At 43.5% G+C, this 26,521-nt stretch overlaps 1 protein-coding gene across 1 annotated transcript in view; it reads left to right on the top strand.

Moving 5' to 3' along the window:
- TACC3 (transforming acidic coiled-coil containing protein 3) overlaps positions 1-26,521 on the top strand; it is a 95,298-nt gene that overhangs the window by 31,612 nt on the left and 37,165 nt on the right. The window contains exons 4-9 of the mRNA XM_077477930.1: positions 7,345-8,433; positions 10,445-10,520; positions 10,617-10,827; positions 16,081-16,118; positions 16,255-16,379; positions 16,453-16,555. Coding sequence (XP_077334056.1) covers positions 7,345-8,433; positions 10,445-10,520; positions 10,617-10,827; positions 16,081-16,118; positions 16,255-16,379; positions 16,453-16,555 — 1,642 coding nt within the window. The remainder of the gene's footprint in view (positions 1-7,344; positions 8,434-10,444; positions 10,521-10,616; positions 10,828-16,080; positions 16,119-16,254; positions 16,380-16,452; positions 16,556-26,521) is intronic.

Below are 26,521 nucleotides of genomic sequence, written 5' to 3'. Positions count from 1 at the left end.
CTTCACATCTATGTGTTTATTGGTGCTTTTTGCAGAAATGCGCTACAGTTCATTTGCATGGTTTCCTATGGGACACGTTCACATCAGAAAGTGTCAGGGACTTTTAACACAAAATGGTGCTTTATTGGTTCATTATACTTCAATGGAAAAGCTGCAGAAAAGCATGTAATGTGTTTTTGCAGCAATTTGTGTTTTTTAATCTGCCCCAAAAAAATGCAAATTGCAGTAAAATCATGTGTGCAAAAATCAAAACGCATGGCAGAAACGGATCAAAAGCAAACTGCATAGGTGTGTACTGAGCCTTATGCTGGCCACACCGATCAATTTTTCAGATGAGAATATTCAGACGAAAAATCTTTGTACATTCGCTGAATGAAAGAATTTTGTTTGAAATTTTCACTTGTTTTTAACATCCTGTTTTTAAAATTTAGTGTAATTTCTGGATGAAAACCACATACACTGTCTGAAAATTCCTTTGAGCAGTTTTCTATTTCCAAATTGTCCGGTCACTGTGGTTGAAAATAAACATCAATTTTGATTAATCAAAACAATAATCGGCCAGCTAATCGATTATGAAAATAACCGTTAGTTGCAGCCCTAATCTCTAGTCAAGACGTTCTTTCACTGAAACTGCAGTTCAGGCCAAATTGATTTTCTTCCTGGAGCCACAAGACTAGCTGAATAGATCTGCAAATTTTTTTAAGGTATGTTAACCATTTCAGCCCCGGAAGAATTTACCCCCTTCCTGACCAGAGCACTATTTGCGATTCGGTACTGCATCGCTTTAACTGACAATTGCACGGTCATGCAACATGGCTCCCACACACAGAGCTTTCTTTTGGTGGTATTTGATCACCCTTGCGGTTTTTGTGTTTTGAGCTATAAGCAAAAAGCAATTTTGAGAAATGCATTTTTTTTTTTTTACTTTTTGCTATAATATCCCCCCAAAATTATTTATTTTTTTCCCCCTCAGTTTAGGCCGATATGTATTCTTCATATTTTTGATTAAAAAAAAAATCGCAATAAGTGATTGGTTTGCCCGAAAGTTATAGTATTTACAAGAGTATAGTTTGGCTTTTTTTTTTTTTTTTTATATCTTTAGCGATTTTTATCATGATTGCGACTTCATATCGGACATTTCTGACACTATTGTCATTTATACAGCAATCTGTGATATACAAATCCACTGATTCCTGTGTAAATGACACTGGCAGTGAAGGGGTTAACCACTAGGTGGCAGTGTAGGGCCGTGTTGCTAACTGTGGGGGGCGTGGCAGTGTTTTATAGATCACTGATCTCTGCTCCAATCACAGGGAGCAGAGATCGGTGTCACTTTGGCTAAGCAGAACAGGGAGATGCTTGTTTACTTTAACATCGCCCTGTTCTTCCTCTCCGTGAAGCGATAGTCCGCGGGACCCTCGACTGGACTCTGCCGGCATCGCTCGTGCCTCCCCGCCGCCTCTTAAAGGGCAATGTACAGGTACGTGATTCTGCCTGTATGTGCCCTTCTGCCGACTTCTTAAATCGGTGTGAGGCGGTCGGGAAGCGGTTAAAGGGGAAACTTCCCCCAATAGTTTCAAGTGTTTGTAATTTCCAATAGCCTCATCCTCGGGCAGGATTAGCTCCAAATTGTACAAGTTTATTAATTCCTATGCATATATTCAGTCTTGGCCTGCTCTGAGCAATTACAACGTCCATGACTTTTAAAAGAACTTTACATCAAATTAGGTTGTAAGTAAGCCAACACGCCATTGGTCAATTGATGTTCAATTACAAAAAGTATTGACCTATGCATCCAATCCTAAAGTTTAACAGCCAGTCCTAATCAAATTACCTCATACATGACAAGTGCTCAAAATGGCTAACATAAGACCTTTTTAGAACATGGTGGACATCTCGGAGGTATTGACCTATCCTAAGGTGGCTGCTGGCACTGTACCAACATAACTTAGACCATAATCCTGGTAAAAAAAACCTTTTTTTGGAGACCGACTGGGGCCGAAACGACTAATCGATCAACAACTTATGCCTTAAAGAAAATAGTTGACAACTATTTTCATATCGATCAGCCGATTAGTTGGCCTGCATACAGAATGCATTATTTACATATCTGGAAATGCAGTGCAGCACACATACTGCTCAGTACACCGTCCATACATGTCAGTAAGTGCCTGAGAACTTGTGAATGTGTGAGGAGCAATGCCTCATGGGACATGTAGTCTTGGGCAGGACATGAGTGGTTTTTAAAAAAAAAAAAAAATTTTCTTCTTTCTAACTTTACTATGGGGGCACTCTATACTATACTTTGCAGCTTGATATTGGTCCACTCTGGAGTCAGAAGTATCAGTGGGGGGACCCCAGAAGAGGAGAATCTGGGTTGCTCTGTGCAAAACCATTACACAGAGCAGGTAAGTATAACATGTGTTTAAAAAAATAATAATAAATAAATAAAAAAAGCACTTTAAAGATTCTGTGCAGGGAATATCGGCATCTGAACCCAGAGTAGGTGGAGGCTGATTAGATGGAGGAAATATAAGGCATTACAAATTTAAAGTAAACTTTTACCAGTATTGTGCATTATATTTAAAATTATCAAAAGTCTCAGCTTTTAGTGCTACTTTAATATTAAAGATTTATATCTCACTTACACTCTTCATATAGCTTAATGTCAGTTAAAATGCCCAAATGTCCTATTTATTTTCACTGCTCTTATCTACTCAAACGTTCACATCTATGCGGTTATTTTTTCTTTTTTTTTTCTTTCAGCCGCTGCGTATTTGGAAAGGGTCAAGGAATTTTTTTTTTCAATGCATAACGGTGCTTTTTGTTGCTTGTTTGCTTCAATAGACTTTAATGGATAAGCTGCAGAAAAGCATATATTGTTTTTTTCCGCAATTTGCGTTTTTTTTTTTAATCTGCCCAACAAATTGGCCACAAAAAACAAAAAAATTCAAAAAGTACAGCACAAAAGGATCAAAAGCAAACTGCATAGGTGTGAACCAAGCATTATGCTGCCCATACACATATGGATGTTTTGTAGAGCTGCGTCGACATAATCTACTACATCGACTAAGAAAATACGTCGACGTGCGTTCTGGGCATCGATGCGTCACAGTGGTGGCAATGCTTAGTATCTAGCACTGCCCTTCATGCCGCTGTCCCCCTCTCTTCTCCCCCTCCGTGCCGCCGTCCCTAGGGGCGCAACGGATCGTCACCGGTCCGTGATCCGAGCGCACATGCCGCGATCCGCGGAGTGCTCCGCGGTCTCGACCTTAGGAGAGGCTTCAGCCTAGCTCCGAAGCGGCGGCCATCTTTCTACACCCAGGCGTTTACAATGTGATCGCTCCGACAGAGCGATCACTTGTAAACAAACCTTCTCTCTCCCCTCTCTGTACTGATCTGTGCAGTGGAGGTGAGAGGTCGGATGGAAGCGGCCATCCCTCCATACCCAGCCAATACTCTGCAGTGCAATACTCTGCCTGCCAATGCAGTGCAATACTCAAGGTTATCCAAAGGATTAATTAGCTAATCAAAAAAAAAAAAACACTAGATTCATTAAAAAATAAAAATAAAAAAAATAATCGGATAGTCGTTGACTAATCGAAAAAATAATCGATAGATTAGTCGACAGACAAATTAATCGTTACTTGCAGCTCCTAGATGTTTGCTGAATGATTGCGATTTTAAAAGATTTTGCTTGCATTAACATTCTGTTTGGGGGGGGGGGTTTTTTTTTTTTTTTTTTTTTTCCCATGGAAATTTCTGAATGAAAACCACATACACCGTCTGAAAATTTCCTTTGACCAAGAAGTTTTCTATTCTATTAACTGGTTGAAAATGAACGTCCATTTGACCTTTATTAGAAAATCGTTCTTAAAGCGGGAGTCCGCCGGGAATTCCGCCTTTATTTTTAATTTTTTTTTAAAAAGCCAGCAGCTACAAATACTGCAGCTGCTGACTTTTAAAATAAGGACACTTACCCGCCCAGCGCGCCCGCGATGTCGGCACCCGAAGCCGATCTCTCGATCGTGTCTCTCGGGTGCTGCATCCTCCATCTTGGGTATGGGAATCAGGAAGTGGAGCCTTTCGGCTTCATTTCCCGGTTCCCTACTGCGCATGCGCGAGTCGCGCTGCGCAATAAGGATGGACCCGCTGCCTCTGGGATCTGTGTGTTTCCCAGCAGGCAGCGGGGGACTTTCGGAAAGGGGCGTAGATTCTGCAGAATCTACGCCCCTTTCCGCAGAGAGCTATCCCGGAAGTGGGTGCAGATACCTGTACTGTACAGGTACCTGCACCCCCCTCCCCCCTGAAAGGTGCCAATTGTGGCGCCGGAGGGGGGGGGGATTCCAATGAGCGGAAGGTCCACTTTAGGGTCTGCTTTAAAATTTAAATTTTTCTAATTTATTTTTTGAAGGAAGACATTGTTTTGGCAGGCGTTGGCCTATGACGAGAAGTCTGTCATACATAATATATTGGGTTTTGTCTGAAAATCGGCAAACCTGTTTTTATATTAATTCAAAAACAAAAAACAAAAAACCTTTGATCTGAATCATCCTAATATTTACCAGATTCAGCCTTCTAATAGTATATACAGTATATCTCTTTTGTCTGTTATTCTCCCTAACCATATAGTTGGTTAATTTAGTTACCACTCCATGGAGATGTATAAGAATAAATTGCCTTTTTAAATGTTAAATATTATACACCACACTTTTTTTTTTTTTTTTTTTTTTATGGTCATTATCCAATTAATCAAAACCATAATCGCCCAAATAATAGTCAGCCCTACTTCTGACATGTACAGCACTGTCATATAGACTGGGGCTTTACATGTATCAAAGAGGGTGCCGCTCACCAACCCAGTGCATTAGTATGTAGATGAATGGCCTCAGCCAGCGCCGCTCTTGCCACCCCTCAATCGCCCTCCGGCATGTTTCAAACCGCACACTGAGGCAATCTGACCAAGCCCCTGGGTCCTGGCCAAAACTTGAAGGTGCTAGCTAAGGCCACATTCATCCTATATTCTAATGCACTTAGTTGGTGAGCAGCGCCTTTCTTTGATAATGCTCTTACAAACACCACCTTCCTTCACTACAACCGGCAGGGAGATCTCTGCCTCAGCTTACAGCAGCACTGCAATTTTCATTTGAATTAGAGTTTTTACATGTACACACATTCCTATATTCCATCAGTAATATTTTCTTAAAGTGATGTTAACATGAGATTTTTTTTTTTTTCATGTTATAATTGTACCTGCCCTGTGCAATGGTTTTTCACAGAGCAACCTGGCGTCCTTCTCGGGTCCCCTGGTGGCGCTCCTGCCGAGTGCCCCCACAGCAAGCCGATTGCTATGTGGGCACCCAAGCCGAGCCTCTGCTTTGTCCATTCAGACACAGAGCCGCAGCTCCGCTTGCCCCCTCTGCTCATTGGTTCACTGACTTTGACAGCAGCGGGAACCAATGGTACCCACTGTCTCTCGTGCAACATCGCTGGATCTAGATGGAGCTCAGGTAAGTATTAGAGGGAACCCCAAACTGGTTGTCTGTTCTGTAGCTGAGGCAAGGAACCCTGCCCTGGCCAAAAAAAGTGGATGGGTTTCTTTTTTTCTTTTCTTCCTTTATTTTTTATTTTTGGCCAGGGTGGGTTTCCTTGCCTCGGCTCCAGAACAGATCACCAGTTTGGGCTTCCATCTTCCTCAATGATAGCCAAGCACAGTGCTTTAAAGCGGTTCTTCACCCTAAAGGGGAAGTTCCGCTAGTATTATCCCTCCCCCCCCTCCGGTGCCACAATTGGCACCTTTCGGGGGGAGGGGGGTGCAGTTACCTGGATAATCCAGGTAACTGCACCCACTTCCGGCCAGACCGCCGCAGACCCCCGCATCGCTCCGCCGCCCCCCCCCCCCCCCCCCGTTGTGTTCTGGGAAACGCACAGTTCCCAGAGACACAGCGGGGGACCATAAGAGAAGCGCAGCGCATCTCGCGCATGCGCAGTAGGGAACCGGGCAGTGAAGCCCTCATGCTTCACTTCCCGATTCCCTGACAGAGGATGGCGGCGGGGGCTGCAGCGAGAGGAGCGATCGCTCGTCATCTGCCGCCGACATCGCTGGAACCTGGGACAGGTAAGTGTGATATTATTAAAAGTCAGCAGCTGCAATATTGGTAGCTGCTGGCTTTTAATATTTTTTTATTTTAGGTGCAGCTCCTCTTTAACTTACCTGTGAGTATAGACTTTTCTCCGTGTTGAGTTTCCATGGGGTGTTCAGTCAAGTCTGACTCATTAACTATTCACTGTCCCATATTTACTTTTTATAAATTCAAAATTCATTGATTACTGTGTAATTATTTATGTACATCTTTCTCTGTTTTTACAGCAGCTCTGTTGCATATGGTGTACCAATATTTATACCATTTTATCAACATTAGTTATGTGCTGCCGAACTGACACATTTGTATTGATGTATCCATTAGGTTCATGCTGTGTGTGCATGTATATATCTATCTGGCTCCTCCATCTCTTTTACTTTTTTACCGGTTTCATACTATTGTCACAAATGTTTACCAACCACTCTACCTCAAAGTCAATACCCTTTATTCAAAGTCCCACACACCTTTTCTTGTTTACCTGAATCAGAGATGGAGGTACATTCATTGTGCCTCATTTAAAGTCCCAAAACTCCCTCCTTTCATTTAAATCCTTACAGGTACTATTCACAGGTGATAGGGATGAAACAAATCCTCCTACATCAGTTCTATACTGGTTTATGTGCAGTATTCTCCTCTTTACATCTGTTTAAAGGCCAGAATTTATAGAGGTTATCAGAGTTGGTGGGGGGGGGGGGGGGATAAAAAGGGGCTGGAGAGCTTAAGTTGCACACCGCAGAGCTCAGTGAGGAGAACTGAGCTGATTGGATGTTAAGAGACTACCCCCAGCAAACGGGAACAGAGCTGAGGCTGTCAATCAGCTGGAGCTCTCTCCCCTGTCAAATATATTTTCTTGGTGTCAATGAAGTAATGAAGCAGCAGACAGAAATTACACTTGGTGCTCTTGATTGAGACAAGTTCACACTCTAGAGCAGTGATGGCGAACCTTGGCACCACAGATTTTTTGGAACTACATTTCCCATGATGCTTATCCACTCTGCAGTGTACTTGAGCATCATGGGAAATGTAGTTCCAAAGCATCTGGGGTGCCAAGGTTTGCCATCACTGTCCTAGAGGGATATGCTTTATTTCCTATTTTTAAACATTCTTTGCCTTACTGTGAAGACCACTTGTGTTTTTTAGTTATGTTAAGTGTTTGCTTTTTATTTATTTATTTTCCTTTTTTTTTTTTTTTTTTTAACAGTGTAATTACAGAAACCACAACTGTCGCAAATGATCCTCCGACCCAGACTGAAGATGAAACCCCAGTAAGAAGCATTGGTGGCTATAACATTGACTTTGATCAACTGGATGTGATGAATCCATTCAAAAGTACGAAGATGATGCAGAATTCTCCTGTGAAACTGGATTCTGGCCCAACAAATATCCCAGATCCTCTGGCTGATCTAGAGGTTAAAAGCTTGTCTGAGGCCACTGATGGTGCCGATATTGCCCCTGAAAATGTATCCGCTTTGAGAGCTAGTCCAGATGTAACAGATTCTCCAGTCATTGTACAGTTCCCTCCAGGAGATAACGGTTTAAATACTTCTGGTAAATCAGTATTAGATGACACTGTTCCTCTGACAGCCAACACTGATGTCCGGGAGAGTTTGTCATCAAATCCAACAACAACTCTTGATCAAGACAAGAATATGGTTCCAGCTGAGAAGGAAGATGGTGGAGCAGATGTTGTAGCTGATATAACACCAGCTGCTGTCACTGAAGGTGCAGATTCATCCCAAGCTGATATTCCCAACTCGCCACCAGTTCCAAAGGGGTCTTACAAATTTGATCTGGATCAGATTGATTCCATAGATCCCTTTAATACTGGAGGTTCAAAGCTGCAGAACTCTCCAAAAAAAACTGTCCCAGAAGAAGGTAAAGGTAATGAAGCGGAGCCTTTGAAGCTAGAATTTGATTTTGGTGGTGATGCTCCTCGTAAGCCGCCACCTAAAAAACTAGGAAAGAGAATACCTGTAAAAACTGCAGCAAAGAAGCCGCCTGTGGTCAAGGAAACAGTACCTGAGAAGCCAAAGGTGCAGGATCCTCCAAAACCAACTGAAGATGACGTTATTGTTCCTAAAGCTGCTTACAACTTTGACTGGGATAAGTTTAATGATCCCAATTTTAACCCCTTTGGGTGTGGGGGACCAAAAATAGTTGCTTCACCTAAAGTCCCCAAAACTGAAAATGACGCTCCAGTTGTGGAGAAAGAGGACATTCCAACAGAAGAAGCAAGTGTGGTAGAAAAGACTGACACTAATAAATCCATATCCTCTGAACCAGCTGAGCAGTAAGTACAATCTTGTAGCATGGGAACTCTGGTATTTGATTTGTTTTCAACTTGAGCAATTGGCCTGAATCGAAAACAAACAAAAGGTGAGGAGACCGGATTCTCCAGGGACCAAACCTTCCTTGTGGTGGGGCTGCCTCTGCACTGCAAGGGTTATATGTTCCGTTTATGTCTAGGGTACCAGAAAGTGTTTTTTACTTTTACCTGCTGGCAGCTCCCCCAGTGGTAGGAGTTCTTGCTTAAGGACAGAGGAAATTGTGAAGTATAGCCTCAATACAAAAGATAACTGTTAATACAAGGTGTACCATCATCCAGTAGTAATTCAAGGGAGAGAAAGGTAATTTGGGGGTTCTGGAAATGGGAAGGGAGCTGTACAAGTTAATCTCCTTATATCAGTTCACAGACCAGAATACCAAAGAAGAGATGTTGGACTATACCGGTACTAAATTTGATATTTAAAAATCAGAAAGTATAAAGTAGAATTTTATATAAATTTTAATACAAAAAATAGAGAAAATTTACACAACAAAAAGAGAGAAAATTATTGCACGAAGAAATATCATGTTAAAAGCTAGTACACCCCAGATTCGTATGTACAGTTACTCATGGTGGAGTTTCATTCTAGGGGTACAAGTGGAGGGTTCCTCGACTAGTTTCGCAGAATTTTCCGCTTCGTCCGGAGGAGGTCTAAAAATTGGATATACATTAGACAATGCGTACCTATTAATAGTTCATATAGTTATACAATCGTATGAGTATATATAGAGAAACAACAAACATATACAATTTTATATTTGCAAAAAAGGGATTGTAGGAGAAATTTATTATATCATATGTGTGTGTGTATATGTGTATATATATATATATATATATACACATACATACACACACACACACACGATATAATAAATTTCTCCTACAATCCCTTTTTTGCAAATATAAAATTGTATATGTTTGTTGTTTCTCTATATATACTCATACGATTGTATAACTATATGAACTATTAATAGGTACGCATTGTCTAATGTATATCCAATTTTTAGACCTCCTCCGGACGAAGCGGAAAATTCTGCGAAACTAGTCGAGGAACCCTCCACTTGTACCCCTAGAATGAAACTCCACCATGAGTAACTGTACATACGAATCTGGGGTGTACTAGCTTTTAACATGATATTTCTTCGTGCAATAATTTTCTCTCTTTTTGTTGTGTAAATTTTTCTTTTTTGTATTAAAATTTATATAAAATTCTACTTTATACTTTCTGATTTTTATGTATCAAATTTAGTACCGGTATAGTCCAACATCTCTTCTTTGGTATTCTGGTCTGTGAACTGGTATAAGGAGATTAACTTGTACAGCTCCCTTCCCATTTCCAGAACCCCCAAATTATCTTGCTTGAGGACCTCGGGCCAGGCATTGTAACTGATATCAGAGGACATGCGACTGCTGGAGCATAGGGAACAAAACTGCAGGTGTGGGGATCAGATAAGAGTGCATTTTCTGTTACCCTAGATGTGTAAATGAGCATTTAATCCTTGCATTGTTCAAGCAGCTCCACTACAAGGTAGAATTTGGCTTCCTGAGCATTAAGCTTTAAACAATAAGTTCGCCCTGGCCCTCATACCATCAATGAAGGAGGGGGGGAGGGAGAGAGATTTAACAACCAGGTGCTATCATATAGTAGTGGGAAGGAAGGAGGCAACTGGAAGGCCTTATTGGGGTAGGGAGTACTCTTCTCTTTGGAATACATAGTACCTGTAATGCTTGCCAGGCATGAGCTTAAAAGCAGACCCAGCATTGGCTATACAAATTTTTTATTTTCCTATAAAGTTGTCCACTTTTCTTGATCCTTGATATTTGTGCACACAACTTGTAATATCATTTCAGTCAGCATTTTGAAAAATTGTCTCAATGTAACAATATTGCCAACTCTAGTGCCTAGCTGCTCCTGGATGGGTAAGCGTACACTGAGGCTAGTAACTTTCTAGTATATTCTGCTTGAATGTTACAGGCTTCCCCAAGACTGCCCTATGACAGAGGACAATCCTGTAAGTGTAAGCAGTGAAACTACTTCTCAGGAACACAAGGTATGGCTGTATCCACCTCTCATTTCTTCAGGTCTCTATTGGAAGATGACTTTGTGTTACAGTTCTACTTACGGCTTACCTCTTCTTGTGTTTTAGGATGAGAGCACTGATTTAATGGGTGTTAAGGAAGACACCATCCCACACAATGAAAATCTTTCACAGATTAACAGTGTATTGCCAGATCTGCAGACTGCCTCAGACGATGCTCTGGTTATGGAGCATAGCGCCCTGGTTATGGATTTCAGTGCTGCCTTAGAATCAGACTTCAAACCAGCTGAGGAGATGGACTTTAAGCCAGCTACTGAATGTAAGTCACTCTCAATTTCTCCATGTGGTTGTTGGCTGTCAATGCAGACCCTGACAGATTTCTAAGACCAATGCTGAGAGATCAAGCTTATTGAAGACTTCCACATTCAGGTTTTTGTAAACGATACTATACTTTTTTTTTTTTTTTTTTTTTTTTTTTTTTTTTGTTTCTCAAAATGTCAAACTTGCATACTAGCCTCTATGCTGCAGCTATTTTCTGCTTTCCCTAAGACCAAGCACTGAGCGATTCAAAGATCACACAGTTCTTGGTCTTCTCTACTCTGCTCACTGGAGCACTGGGCTGGTAGGGGCAAAGTTGCTGGGCACAAAAGTTGGGAACTGATGAGCTGGACAGAATTGGAGGGCACAGGATGTGGTGTCAGTCTGTGCATGAACTCACTGAAATGCACATGAAAACTGATGTAAACTTGGCTCTGCAAGTGAAATCGCTGTGGGTTTTTCCATCAGTTTTTATGCATGTATGGTGTGAATGAGGTCCAAGATGTCATGAGCCATGGTATTAAAACCAAAAGCAACTTTATTATTATTATTTTTTTTATTTTTTTTCAAAGAGCAAGTTCTTATCTAGAATTATCAGTTTTTACAGGAGTTACAGGCCATTTACCACTGGCAGGGGTGCTGACAATGATCAGCCTTTATGGAAAACGTTTTATCCCAAAAAGAAAACTTGTTTTCTTTAACCACTTGCCGACCGCCTCACGCCGATCTACGTCATCAGAATGGCACGGGCAGGCATAAGCACATATATGTACGTCCTTTGCCTCCCGCGGGTCGGGGGCCCGATCGGGCCCCCGCCCGGTGCCTGCGGCGGTCGGTTTTCGTTCGGGAGCGATCCCGGACGAGGGGACGGCCATTCATTCATGGCCACCCCCTCGCGATCGCTCCCGACGAATGGAAATCCCCGGTGACATCACTTCCTCTCCTGTAATGTAAACACAGGAGAGGAAGTGATGTATTCTCTCCTCCGTGTCGGTATTTTTCGTTCCGACACGGAGGAGAGCGGATCAGTGAGTTGCACCAACACATCCCACACACAGTAGAACATGCCAGGCACACTCACACCCCCCCTTTACCCCCCGATCACCCCCCCAATTACCCCTGCCCCCCAGTCACAGTGACACCAATGTCATTTTTTTTTTTTTTTTTTTTTTTTTTTGCATTGGTGTCATTTGTGACTGTAATAACTGTTAGGGCAGTTAGGGTTAGCCCCCTTTAGTTCTAATGTACCCCCCTAACCCCCCCAATAAAGGTTTAACCCCGTGATCACCCCCCGTCGCCAGTGTCACTAAGGCTGGGTTCACATTGCAGCGGTTTATGAGAACGAATGTGATTCGCACCGCACTGCAGTGCAAATCACATCCGATCTCTGTGCGATTCGAGTTCAGCCATTCGCCGCACCCGCCGCACCCGCCACACCCGCCGCACCCGCCGCAAATTCGCACGGGACCCTTTTTTTGGCCCGCAGCAGAATCGGATCGCATGGGTGTTCACACCATGCGATCCGAGTTTGCAGATCGCACTGCGATATGCGAACTGATCTGGGGGTGTCAGTAACATTTCACTGACACTCCCAGCAGTTCGCATAGGGCAGTGTGAACTGCCGCCGGGAGGCATGCGATGCGGGAACCCGCCGCGGATTCGCGGCGTTTCCGCATCGCTCCAGTGTGAACCCAGCCTAATAAGCGATCATTTTTCTGATCGCCGTATTAGTGTCACAGGTGACGCTAGTTAGGCAGGTAGGTATTTAGGTTCGCCGCAGCTTTTTATAGCGCTAGGGACCCCCATATACTACCGCATAAAGCCCCCTGATTGCCCCCTAGTTAACCCTTTCACCAGTGATCACCATATAACTGTTACAGGTGACGCTGGTTGGTTAGTTATTTTTTTATAGTTTCAGGGCACCCGCCATTTATTACCTAATAAAGGTTTAACCCCCTGATCACCCGGCAGGTGTCATTTGTGACTAATAACTGTTAGGGCAGTTAGGGTTAGCCCCCTTTAGTTCTAAGGTACCCCCCTAACCCCCCCAATAAAGGTTTAACCCCGTGATCACCCCCCGTCGCCAGTGTCACTAAGGCTGGGTTCACATTGCAGCGGTTTATGAGAACGGATGTGATTCGCACCGCACTGCAGTGCAAATCACATCCGATCTCTGTGCGATTCGAGTTCAGCTATACAGATAGTATGGCTGAATTCGTGTCGCACCCGCCGCAAACTCGCACGGGACCCTTTTTTTGGTCCGCAGCAGAATCGGATCGCATGGGTGTTCACACCATGCGATCCAAGTTTGCAGATCGCACTGCGATATGCGAACTGATCTGGGGGTGTCATTAACATTTCACTGACACTCCCAGCAGTTCGCATAGGGCAGTGTGAACTGCCGCCGGGAGGCATGCGATGCGGGAACCCGCCGCGCATTCGTGGCGTTCCCGCATCGCTCCAGTGTGAACCCAGCCTAATAAGCGATCGTTTTTCTGATCGCTGTATTAGTGTCACAGGTGACGCTAGTTAGGCAGGTAGGTATTTAGGTTCGCCGCAGCTTTTTATAGCGCCAGGGACCCCCATATACTACCGCATAAAGCCCCCTGATTGCCCCCTAGTTAACCCTTTCACCAGTGATCACCATATAACTGTTACAGGTGACGCTGGTTGGTTAGTTATTTTTTTATAGTTTCAGGGCACCCGCCATTTATTACCTAGTCTCACTAGTGTACCCCTAAATTTAGGGGTGTCTACTTTCTAAAATGGGGTCATTTGGGGGGGGGGGGGGTTTGTGCCATCTTGGCATTTTATGGCCTTCAAAACTGTAACGCCCTTAGAAAGCCTGAAGGCGGTGCTTGGTTTTTGGGGCCCCGTACGCGGCTAGGCTCCCAAAAAGTCCCACATATGTGGTATCCCCGTACTCAGGAGAAGCAGCAGAATTTATTTTGGGGTGTCATTTCACATATGCCCATGGCATGCGTGAGCAATATATCATTTAGTGACAACTTTGTGAAAAAAAAAAAAAGTTTGTAATTTTCCCGCAACTTGTGGCAAAATATAAAATATTCCATGGACTCAACATGCCTCTCAGCAAATAGCTTGGGGTGTCTACTTTCTAAAATGGGGTCATTTGTGGGGGTTTTGTGCCATCTTGGCATTTTATGGCCTTCAAAACTGTAATAGGTAGTGAGAAGTGAACTCAAAAAATTACGCCCTTAGAAAGCCTGAAGGCGGTGCTTGGTTTTCGGGGCCCCGTACGCGGCTAGGCTCCCAAAAAGTCCCACATATGTGGTATCCCCGTACTCAGGAGAAGCAGCAGAATTTATTTTGGGGTGTCATTTCACATATGCCCATGGCATGCATGAGCAATATATCATTTAGTGACAACTTTGTGAAAAAAAAAAAAAAAAAAAAAAAGTTTGTAATTTTCCCGCAACTTGTGGCAAAATATAAAATATTCCATGGACTCAACATGCCTCTCAGCAAATAGCTTGGGGTGTCTACTTTCTAAAATGGGGTCATTTGTGGGGGTTTTGTGCCATCTTGGCATTTTATGGCCTTCAAAACTGTAATAGGTAGTGAGGCGTGAAATCAAAAATTGACGCCCTTAGAAAGCCTGAAGGCGGTGCTTGGTTTTCGGGGCCCTGTACGCGGCTAGGCTCCCAAAAAGTCCCACATATGTGGTATCCCCGTACTCAGGAGAAGCAGCAGAATTTATTTTGGGGTGTCATTTCACATACGCCCATAGCATGTGTGAGCAATATATCATTTAGTGACAACTTTGTGTAAAAAAAAAAAAAAAATTTTTTTTTTGTCATTATTCAATCGCTTGAGGCAAAAAAATAAAATATTCAATGGGCTCAACATGCCTCTTATCAATTTCCTTAGGGGGTCTACTTTCCAAAATGGGGTCATTTGGGGGGGTTTTGTACTGCCCTGTCATTTTAGCACCTCAAGAAATGAGATAGGCAGTCGTAAACTAAAAGCTGCGTAAATTCCAGAAAACGTACCTTAGTTTGTAGATGTGACAACTTTTGCGCAAACCAATAAATATACAATTATTGACTTTTTTTTTACCAAAGACATGTGGCTGAATACATTTTGTCCTAAATGTATGACTAAAATTGAGTTTATTGGATTTTTCTAATAACAAAAAGTAGAAAATATCATTTTTTTTCAAAATTTGCGGTCTTTTTACGTTTATATCGCAAAAAATAAAAATCGCAGAGGCAATCAAATACCATCAAAAGAAAGCTCTATTTGTGGGAAGAAAAGGACGCAAATTTTGTTTGGGTACAACATTGCATGACCGCGCAATTACCAGTTAAAGCAGCGCAGTGCCAAAGTGTAAAAAGACCTCTGGTCATTTACCAGCAAAATGGTCCGGTCTGAAAGTGGTTAACTGATAATGGTGTTGACTGACGTCTGGCTTTAATGTGTTGGTGTATCTAAATCTGAGGGTACATTTAACAATTTAAAGGGTTTATTAACACATAACTCAAACTCTGCCAGACTTTCTATTAGAGCCTGGTAGAGCACACTACTTAAAAAAAATAAAAAAAAACTACCTATTCAGAGCTGTCTTCAGGCTGGTCACGTGACTTGGGGCTGATGTACAGCTCGGATGGAATACTGCAGGAGGGGTCGTGATCTCCCTCTGACAACAGCCAGGAAGATGACATGGCCACTCCTGCAGTAGCCATGGAAACCGGCTGAGAGTCACTTGACTGACCTGAAGACAGTGCTAAAAAAAATGTATTTACAGAGCACTTTCTTTTTTCTTAAAAAAAAAAATAAAAAATAAAAAAAAAAAGGTAGTGTGCTCTGCCAGGATGTAAGAGTTGCAAGCAGTGAGGGAAAAAAGTTTTAATTTTACTAGAAGAGCCAGAGACTGAGACGGACACGAGCTGACATGCAGGAAGGGGGGAGGGGAGAGCAGAGGAGACGGCAGCAAATAATGAGGGGCCTCAATTAGACCATGGTGATCAGGGTGGAGCTGCCCTGATTTTAGTGGTCTGTTTAGAGAGGGGATACAGGAAGTGCTGCCAGATTCAGGTGTGGTGTTTGGTTTGTTTTTTATATCTATCATACATTCAGTCGGTTTTAAGGTACCAGAAAATCCATTTTTGTTTGGGTTAACAAACGCGTTAACAGACATTTACCATTCTGCCTCCCTTTTTTACATTGCTTTGGTATTTTTCAGATGTGTTAACACTGAATTAATTTGCCACCTATTTTATATTTTTTGCAGTTGGATTTGACTATCTTGAGAACTTTGGAACCTCTTTAGTAAGTGTTCTCTTACATGACCCACCTGTTCCAGGCTTTCTTCCATACATAATTTACATCTTCCCGATCTATTGTTAATGCGTTTCGCCATGTGTTTCAGTCTTATCTGAAGTGGCTTTTTGTTTTCTTGTCTAAGTTCAAAGATTCTGCTCTGAGGAAGCAGTCCCTGTATCTGAAATTTGATCCCCTGCTGAGAGAGTCTCCTAAGAAGTCTGCGTCTTCAGACAGTGACCTGATGTGCAACTTACCTCTGCGCAACAAGTAGGTGCCACACCGTTTGTTCACTTTCCTGAAATATCAAACGCTTTTATTAAAATGTCTCTACCAATTGCAGCTTGCCGCTCTTTGAAGCCTTGCCTAAACCAACTTATCCCTCCACCCTGGAAATTGAAGAGAAGCCTAAAGGCCTTGACCTCTTGGGGACGTTTACGGTTACTGTAAGTACTGTGCTGACTCTGGTTTCACAATGCCTGCAGCAGTGTGTGTTAGACAATTGCTATAGTTCGATTGATAAATGTACAAACTGGTTATACAAGCAATTCTAGTGTGTGGGTGTTTTGGATGCTTTTTATTTTTATTTTTTTCCTGTGACTTTCCTGGGTACTCTGGAACTGGAGGTGGCACTGTGCTGCTAAGTTTAAAGCCCACGTTATTACTATGTGATAGTGCTGCATAAACCGGAAAGCTGGGCAGAGTTTTTGTGTATTCCCTCATTTCCCCCCAAATCCCTAATGTAATACTACTTTGTTAAAGGAGAACTTTAGTCAGAAAACCAAGGTCCTACTAGATCCCTTCAGGCTGGCCCCTTTTTGCAGGTATTGCTATGTCAAAAAATAGTGCCTATACAGTACAGTTTAAAATCCCGTAATACACTATCTCATCCTGCTCTGCACACATGCTCAGTTGCTCTCCATTTTTAGACACTGCTGATTTTTATTTTATTTTTGCAATTCTACCCCCCCTCACAATCTTAACAGCATTTTCCCTATTCAGTGCCAGAGTTCTCTGCTCACTGACGGCTGAAAAAAAAAAAACCCCAAAGAAAATGGGCAGCCTGCCAAGTTTATCACAATATTGCTTAGGCAGCGAAGAAACATTGTAACACTTCATTCCTTTGATCTAAAAGAACTAACTTTGGTCAGTTTGTCAGGAAAGGGTCCGTCCGCTGGTAAGATCCATCATTTGGCATGCAGTGCTGAGGTCCACCAGCAGGTGTCTTCTGGCAGTTTGTAACTGTCAGACTTTCCCTGCTGGTGTTATGTCACCATTGGGCCGCAGTACTAGCGTCCACCAGCGGATGGATCCTGGCAGTAGGGAGCAGGCAACACTTCCTGCACTCAGGTGTTACTTGAGGACAATTAATGCAATCTTATAAATACCCGGCAAGCCCACACATGCTTGCCTTGGTATCTTTCTCCCTGGATCCTGACCTTGAGCCTGTATCTGACCCCATCCTGGACCTGTCCCTCCTGTTTGCCTTGGATCCCTGCTCTACAGCCCATCCATCCATCTGTCATTGCCCTTTCCTGTTGGTTACCCATCTGCTGACCCCCCTGTGTATGACCTCGGCCTGGTTTTTGTTACGATTCTGGTATTCCCCAATATTTGTATATATCATGGTATGTGGTTTTGCGTTGGTTGTGCACTATTATATTCACTTACCTTTCACCTATGTAAATAAACACCATTATTTTTCACTTGCATGTGTTTCTGGTTTCCTCTGTGCAGTCCACACAGTTCTGGTCTTATCTGTTGCGTGACGCAGTTTAATCACTTAAAGCAGACCTTAGGTCGTCTTCCCCCCCCCCCCCCCCCCCCCCCATCTATTAAATCTTCTGCCCTTCTTGTTTTAACTTTGGATAGTAAAACACTTTTTTTTTTTTTTTTTTTTTCTGCCTGTAGTTCCTTTTATACAGTTCACTTCCTGTTTGGTCTTTAGCCTAGGCTTATGACATTGTGCACAGCTCTATTGCTCTAGTGAGTTTGCTAGGAAGGGAGGGTGGATAAGTCATAAGGGGCCAGTGAAAGCTGCAGAGCTGGAGGTGTGCCTCTGTAAATCCAGGAAGTCAACAAGCAGCAGCCTCAGCTGCCCACAGTTAAAATGGATGCTGCCATGCTCAATGGAGGGAGATTTCTGCAGCTCTTTGTCAAGTACAAAATCATGGTGTGTACATATGAAATATGCAAAGTGGTTGGAGGGAAGCTTCAGAATAGAGGTCGACCGATATATCGGCCGATATTTGCCGTTTTTTAAATAATCGGCATCAGCCGATTTGTGCTGATAAAAAGCCGATTTAGAACTACTTTGAAATGACTTCTGTATAGAAGTCAGTCTAAGTTGACTAAGTCGTCATAGCAACCCTTTCCTCCTCTCTGGGCAGACTGCCAAGAAAAGAACAGAAAGATACAATGTTTACACTGAATGAATGAAGTCATCTCTGTGTGTAGAAGTTCTCAGTTTAACCATTTAAAGACTAAATCTTTTCTGACACTTGTTGCTTACAAGTAAAAATCCTGTATTTTCTGCCAGAAAATCACTTAGACCCCCCCAAAAATGATATATATTTTTTTAGCAGAGATCCTAGGGAATAAAATAGCGGTTGTTGCAATATTTTATGTCACACGGCATTTGCACAGAGGTCTTTCAAATGCATTTTTTTGGGAAAAAAATAAAGCATTTAAAAAATAAAAATAAAAACAGTAAAGTTAGCCCATTTTTTTTTTTTTTGTCCAAAAGTTTTGACTACCTGTTTTTATTTAATATATATATATATATATATATATATATATATATATATATATATATATATATATATATATATATATATATATATATATATATATATATTCTCTAAATCATACATACAAGTAAACTGATTGGAGGTTTGTTTTGTTTAATAAATATTAAGTGTAAGAAATTTTCTGTATCACGTATGAAGGCTGCTTTCACACTGGAGCGGGCAGGCGTTGATGGTAAAACGCAAGTTTTAGCGGCTCTTTACCATAATTTTAGCGGTGCTATTTGGCTGCTAGTGGGGCACATATAACCCAGCTAGCGGCTAAGGAAGAGGTTACATGCGCCCATGAAGCACTGCTGCCAAATCGCATTGCATGCGCTTCGGCAGTGGTGCCCATTGATATCAATGGGCAGGAGTGGTGGAGGAGCGGTATACACCACTCCAAACTTGCTGCTTGCAGGACTTTTTTTTAAGATCCTGCCAGCGCATCGCCTCAGTGAAAGCACTCTGTCTTTCACACAGACTGCAGGGGAGCCATTTTACAGGCGCTATTTTTCGCCCAAAAGCGCCTTAAAACGCCACAGTGGGAAAGGTGTGTTAGATCAAGGGGGATTAAAAATAAATAAATAAAATTGGCCTAACATATCGGCCCTAAAAAATCGGCATCATATATCGGCTATCGGCCGCCATGATTTCTAAATATCGGCATCGGCCAGAGAAAAACCCATATCGGTCGACCTCTACTTCAGAATGGCAAAGATGGTTTTTATTGCAAATTATGTGAGCAGGTTGCAGTTCCTCTTTAAAGACTAAGCCCTTTTCTTTTTTTCAAATAACGTTTTATTTTCAATTGTTGCATAGGAGGACAAGCAGTACAGGTATACAGTAGTAGCAATGTATCTGCAAAACTTTGCAAGGTCAAGGATAAACATGCAATATGTGTTATCAGTTCGTGGGCATATACAACAGTTTTTAATAAATTGGTTGGCAGAGTGCTGGGGGACAGAAGACACCAAAAGTCAGTTGTCCGCTCCAACACCCCACTAGCCTGGCAGGGTCTGCTTTGCGACCTATGCGAAATGCTAAGAACGTAGCAGAAAGTCTGCTATATAAACAAAGAGGGTTGAGAGGAAAAGGAGAGAGCCAGAGATCCATGTCGCCATACCTAAATCGTTTTGCCCTTAGTCCTCCAACAGCCGCCATCTCCCCCAGACCAGATCAAATTCCTCCAGCCTGTCCCATATTCTAGCAGTCATTTTTTTTTCATAAGTTCTATGTCCTTAATCCTGGAGTAAAGGGCTTGCATAGTTGGGGCCATTTGACTCTTCCTGTTGAGGGCTATCGGGCATCTAGCTGCCGTGAGGATGTGCCGTAGGAGCTTCTGGGATGGTTTAGTTATCTTTGGTTGGGACAGGCTGAATAGGAAGAACCTGGGTTCAAACGGTAAAGGCACCTCAAATAGACGGATAAGGAGCTGTCAGGTCCCAGAATGGGGATATCAAAGGGCAGGTCCAGTATATATGGAACAGGGTGCCCCTGTCTTTTAGGCAACGCCAGCAATGATCAGAGGTGGAGGAGTATATTGTGAAGTCTGTCTGGGGTCCGGTACCAGAAAAATAATTTTACAAGAGTTTTCTTTATAAAGGGTACATAGGGAGAATTTAGCTGCCTGTCTCCATACCCCCTGCCAAGCTTCCACTGGAAGTTCCTCACCCAACTCCCTCTCCCAGCGTATCATGTACTTGTGTTTGCCCCTTGTATGGAAGTGGTGTGAGTTGAGGATGCGGTATAGGTCCGAGATCAGTCCCCTGCGATGCCGTCCTTCAAGTATAATCAGTTCAAATGGGGAGGGTGGGGAGAATTGGAGTCGCAGGGCTATGGTTTGCGCAAAATGTTTAATTTGTAGGTAACTGTAGAACGTCTGTCGGGGGAAGTCGTGCTTGGCCTGAAGCTCAGAGAAAGGCAGCAGTCTTCTCGTTCTGGTGTCCACCAGGTGTCCCAGGTGGAACAAACCTCGGGATGCCCAGGGCCAGGACATCTGATGGGTTAAGCTATCCGGGAGCTTAGGGTTGCAAAGAAACGAGGTCATCAGAGATGACTCCGAGTGAAGCCTGCATTCACGGGAGAGCTTTCGCTGAAGCTGGCGAAGCTGGGCCATCGGCCCCAACAACCGGCCCGGATCGATTGCTACATCTGCGCCCCAGAGTAAACTGTTCGGGTGTACCGGAGCTAGCCATATTTTTTCTATCTCCGACCACTTGTTGTTTGACCGTTGTGGGAACCATGAGACTATTGCCCGTAGCTGTGCCGCTTGATAGTATCTAATCAAGTCAGGAAATGCCAGGCCGCCGTCCGAGCGCAGAGCAGTCAGGACGGAGCCAGGGACCCGGTGTTTTTTAAAGTTCCACACGAATTTCAACAAATCTTTCTGGAGCGTATGAAGGTGCGTGTAGGGGATCGGAACGGGGAGCATCTGAAACGGGTAGAGGAGTTTGGAGAGAATCACCATTTTAATGGACGCGATCCCCCCATGAGCGATATGTGATGTGCCTTCCATTTGTGAATAAGTTCCCTAATCTCCCGGTAGAGAGGGGGGAAGTTGGTCTGGTACAGGGTGTGGAAGGACGGGGTAATAAGAACCCCCAAATATGAGAGAGGAATTCTCCCACCTGTAGGGAAAAAGAGCGTAAATGGGTCCCTTCCGCTGGCGTTATATTAATCGGGAGGGCCACCGATTTGGATGCGTTGATTTTATATCCCGAGATCGCCACATATCGGCTCAGTTCTGCGTGAAGGTTGGGCAGTGAGGTCCTATGCTGGGTCAGGGTGAGGATGACCTCATCTGCAAAAAGTGATATTTTGAATTCCCTGCCCCGAACCGGAATTCCCCTGATATCCGGGTTGCTTCTAATGGCCTCCGCCAGGGGCTCCACACAGAGTGCAAACAGGGGAGAAAGCGGACATCCCTGGCAGGTGCCATTGGCGATAAAGTCGGAGACGATATGAATGGGGTTTTAATTTGCGAGGTGGGGGTAGTATAAAGGTGTTGTATTGCACATAGGAAAGGACCCTTAACCACTTCCCGACCGCCGCACGACGATGTACGTCGACAGAATGGCACGGGCAGGCATATTGGCGTACATGTACGTCCCTGCCTTCCCGCGGGTCGGGGGCCCGATTAGGGCCCCCGCCCGGTGCCTGCGGCGGTCGGTATTCGTTCGGGAGCGATCCCGGACGAGGGGGCGGCCATTCATTCATGGCCGCCCCCTCGTGATCGCTCCCGACGAATAGAAATCCTTCGTGACATCACTTCCTCTCCTGTAATGTAAACACAGAAGAGGAAGTGATGTATTCTCTCCTCCGTGTCGGTATTTTTCGTTCCGACACTGAGGAGAGAGGATCGGTGAGTTGCACCAACACGTCACTACACAGTAGAACATGCCAGGCACACTCACACCCCCCCCCGATCACCCCCCCCAATTACCCCTGCCCCCCAGTCACAGTGACACCAATGTCATTTTTTTTTTTTTTTTTTTTTGCATTGGTGTCATTTGTGACTGTAATAACTGTTAGGGCAGTTAGGGTTAGCCCCCTTTAGTTCTAATGTACCCCCCCAATAAAGGTTTAACCCCGTGATCACCCCCCGTCGCCAGTGTCACTAAGGCTGGGTTCACATTGCAGCGGTTTATGAGAACGAATGTGATTGGCACCGCACTGCAGTGCAAATCACATCCGATCTCTGCGATTCGAGTTCGGCCATACAGATAGTATGGCTGAATTCGCATCGCACCCGCTGGCACCCGCCGCAAATTCGCACGGGACCCTTTTTTTGGCCCGCAGCAGAATCGGATCGCATGGGTGTTCACACCATGCGATCCGAGTTTGCAGATCGCACTGCGATATGCGAACTGATCTGGGGGTGTCATTAACATTTCACTGACACTCCCAGCAGTTCGCATAGGGCAGTGTGAACTGCCGCCGGGAGGCATGCGATGCGGGAACCCGCCGCGGATTCGTGGCGTTCCCGCATCGCTCCAGTGTGAACCCAGCCTAATAAGCGATCGTTTTTCTGATCGCTGTATTAGTGTCACAGGTGACGCTAGTTAGGCAGGTAGGTATTTAGGTTCGCCGCAGCTTTTTATAGCGCCAGGGACCCCCATATACTACCGCATAAAGCCCCCTGATTGCCCCCTAGTTAACCCTTTCACCAGTGATCACCATATAACTGTTACAGGTGACGCTGGTTGGTTAGTTATTTTTTTATAGTTTCAGGGCACCCGCCATTTATTACCTAGTCTCACTAGTGTACCCCTAAATTTAGGGGTGTCTACTTTCCAAAATGGGGTCATTTGGGGGGGGTTGTGCCATCTTGGCATTTTATGGTCTTCAAAACTGTAACGCCCTTAGAAAGCCTGAAGGCGGTGCTTGGTTTTCGGGGCCCCGTACGCGGCTAGGCTCCCAAAAAGTCCCACATGTGGTATCCCCGTACTCAGGAGAAGCAGCAGAATTTATTTTGGGGTGTCATTTCACATATGCCCATGGCATGCGTGAGCAATATATCATTTAGTGACAACTTTGTGAAAAAAAAAAAAAAAAAAAAAAAAGTTTGTAATTTTCCCGCAACTTGTGGCAAAATATAAAATATTCCATGGACTCAACATGCCTCTCAGCAAATAGCTTGGGGTGTCTACTTTCTAAAATGGGGTCATTTGGGGGGGTTTTGTGCCATCTTGGCATTTTATGGCCTTCAAAACTGTAATAGGTAGTGAGAAGTGAACTCAAAAATTTACGCCCTTAGAAAGCCTGAAGGCGGTGCTTGGCTTTCGGGGCCCCGTACACGGCTAGGCTCCCAAAAAGTCCCACATATGTGGTATCCCCGTACTCAGGAGAAGCAGCAGAATTTATTTTGGGGTGTCATTTCACATATACCCATAGCATGTGTGAGCAATATATCATTTAGTGACAACTTTGTGTAAAAAAAAAAAAAATAATAAAAAATAAAAAAAAATTTTTTTTTTGTCATTATTCAATCGCTTGAGGCAAAAAAAAAAAAATATTCAATGGGCTCAACATGCCACTTATCAATTTCCTTAGGGGGTCTACTTTCCAAAATGGGGTCATTTGGGGGGGTTTTGTACTGCCCTGCCATTTTAGCACCTCAAGAAATGAGATAGGCAGTCGTAAACTAAAAGCTGCGTAAATTCCAGAAAACGTACCTTAGTTTGTAGATGTGACAACTTTTGCGCAAACCAATAAATATACAATTATTGACTTTTTTTTTACCAAAGACATGTGGCTGAATACATTTTGGCCTAAATGTATGACTAAAATTGAGTTTATTGGATTTTTCTAATAACAAAAAGTAGAAAATATCATTTTTTTTCAAAATTTGCGGTCTTTTTACGTTTATATCGCAAAAAATAATCGCAGAGGCAATCAAATACCATCAAAAGAAAGCTCTATTTGTGGGAAGAAAAGGACGCAAATTTTGTTTGGGTACAACATTGCATGACCGCGCAATTACCAGTTAAAGCAGCGCAGTGCCAAATTGTAAAAAGACCTCTGGTCATTGACCAGCAAAATGGTCCGGTCTGAAAGTGGTTAAAGCCCATATGACGCAGAGTTGCTGTCATAAAGGGCCAACTCAGGCGATCAAAAGCCTTTTCTGCATCTAGACTCAGGACCAGGGAAGGGAGGTTGGTTTTGTTGGCTACATCGATAAGGTCAATAATTTTCCTGGTATTGTCACCCGCCTGTCTTAGAGGTACAAATGAATGGGGTTTTAATTTGCGAGGTGGGGGTAGTATAAAGGTGTTGTATTGCACATAGGAAAGGACCCTTAACCACTTTCAGACCGGACCATTTTGCTGGTCAATGACCAGAGGTCTTTTTACAATTTGGCACTGCGCTGCTTTAACTGGTAATTGCGCGGTCATGCAATGTTGTACCCAAACAAAATTTGCGTCCTTTTCTTCCCACAAATAGAGCTTTCTTTTGATGGTATTTGATTGCCTCTGCGATTTTTATTTTTTGCGATATAAACGTAAAAAGCCCGCAAATTTTGAAAAAAAATGATATTTTCTACTTTTTGTTATTAGAAAAATCCAATAAACTCAATTTTAGTCATACATTTAGGCCAAAATGTATTCAGCCACATGTCTTTGGTAAAAAAAAAAGTCAATAATTGTATATTTATTGGTTTGCGCAAAAGTTGTCACATCTACAAACTAAGGTACGTTTTCTGGAATTTACGCAGCTTTTAGTTTACGACTGCCTATCATTTCTTGAGGTGCTAAAATGGCAGGGCAGTACAAAACCCCCCCAAATGACCCCATTTTGGAAAGTAGACCCCCTAAGGAAATTGATAAGTGGCATGTTGAGCCCATTGAATATTTTATTTTTTTGCCTCAAGCGATTGAATAATGACAAAAAAAAAAATTATTATTTTTTTTTTTACACAAAGTTGTCACTAAATGATATATTGCTCACACATGCTATGGGCATATGTGAAATGACACCCCAAAATAAATTCTGCTGCTTCTCCTGAGTACGGGGATACCACATATGTGGGACTTTTTGGGAGCCTAGCCGCGTACGGGGCCCCGAAAACCAAGAACCGCCTTCAGGTTTTCTAAGGGCGTAAATATTTGACTTCACTCCTCACTACCTATTACAGTTTTGAAGGCCATAAAATGCCAAGATGGCACAAAACCCCCACAAATGACCCCATTTTAGAAAGTAGACACCCCAAGCTATTTGCTGAGAGGCATGTTGAGTCCATGGAATATTTTATATTTTGCCACAAGTTGCGGGAAAATTACAAACTTTTTTTTTTTTTTTTTTTTTTCACAAAGTTGTCACTAAATGATATATTGCTCACGCATGCCATGGGCATATGTGAAATGACACCCCAAAATAAATTCTGCTGCTTCTCCTGAGTACGGGGATACCACATGTGGGACTTTTTGGGAGCCTAGCCGCGTACGGGGCCCCGAAAACCAAGCACCGCCTTCAGGCTTTCTAAGGGCGTTACAGTTTTGAAGACCATAAAATGCCAAGATGGCACAACCCCCCCCAAATGACCCCATTTTGGAAAGTAGACACCCCTAAATTTAGGGGTACACTAGTGAGACTAGGTAATAAATGGCGGGTGCCCTGAAACTATAAAAAAATAACTAACCAACCAGCGTCACCTGTAACAGTTATATGGTGATCACTGGTGAAAGGGTTAACTAGGGGGCAATCAGGGGGCTTTATGCGGTAGTATATGGGGGTCCCTGGCGCTATAAAAAGCTGCGGCGAACCTAAATACCTACCTGCCTAACTAGCGTCACCTGTGACACTAATACAGCGATCAGAAAAACGATCGCTTATTAGGCTGGGTTCACACTGGAGCGATGCGGGCATCGCATGCCTCCCGGCGGCAGTTCACACTGCCCTATGCGAACTGCTGGGAGTGTCAGTGAAATGTTAATGGCACCCCCAGATCAGTTTGCATATCGCAGTGCGATCTGCAAACTCGGATCGCATGGTGTGAACACCCATGCGATCCGATTCTGCTGCGGGCCAAAAAAAGGGTCCCGTGCGAATTTGCGGCGGGTGCGATGCGATTTCAGCCATACTATCTGTATGGCTGAACTCGAATCGCACAGAGATCGGATGTGA

Source organism: Lithobates pipiens, unplaced genomic scaffold (assembly GCF_037356315.1).
Source record: "Lithobates pipiens isolate NorthernLeopardFrog02 unplaced genomic scaffold, aLitPip1_a1.2 Scaffold_13, whole genome shotgun sequence".
In the NCBI taxonomy this organism is placed as follows: Eukaryota; Metazoa; Chordata; class Amphibia; order Anura; family Ranidae; genus Lithobates; species Lithobates pipiens.
This window is presented reverse-complemented; position numbering and strand designations above follow the sequence as displayed.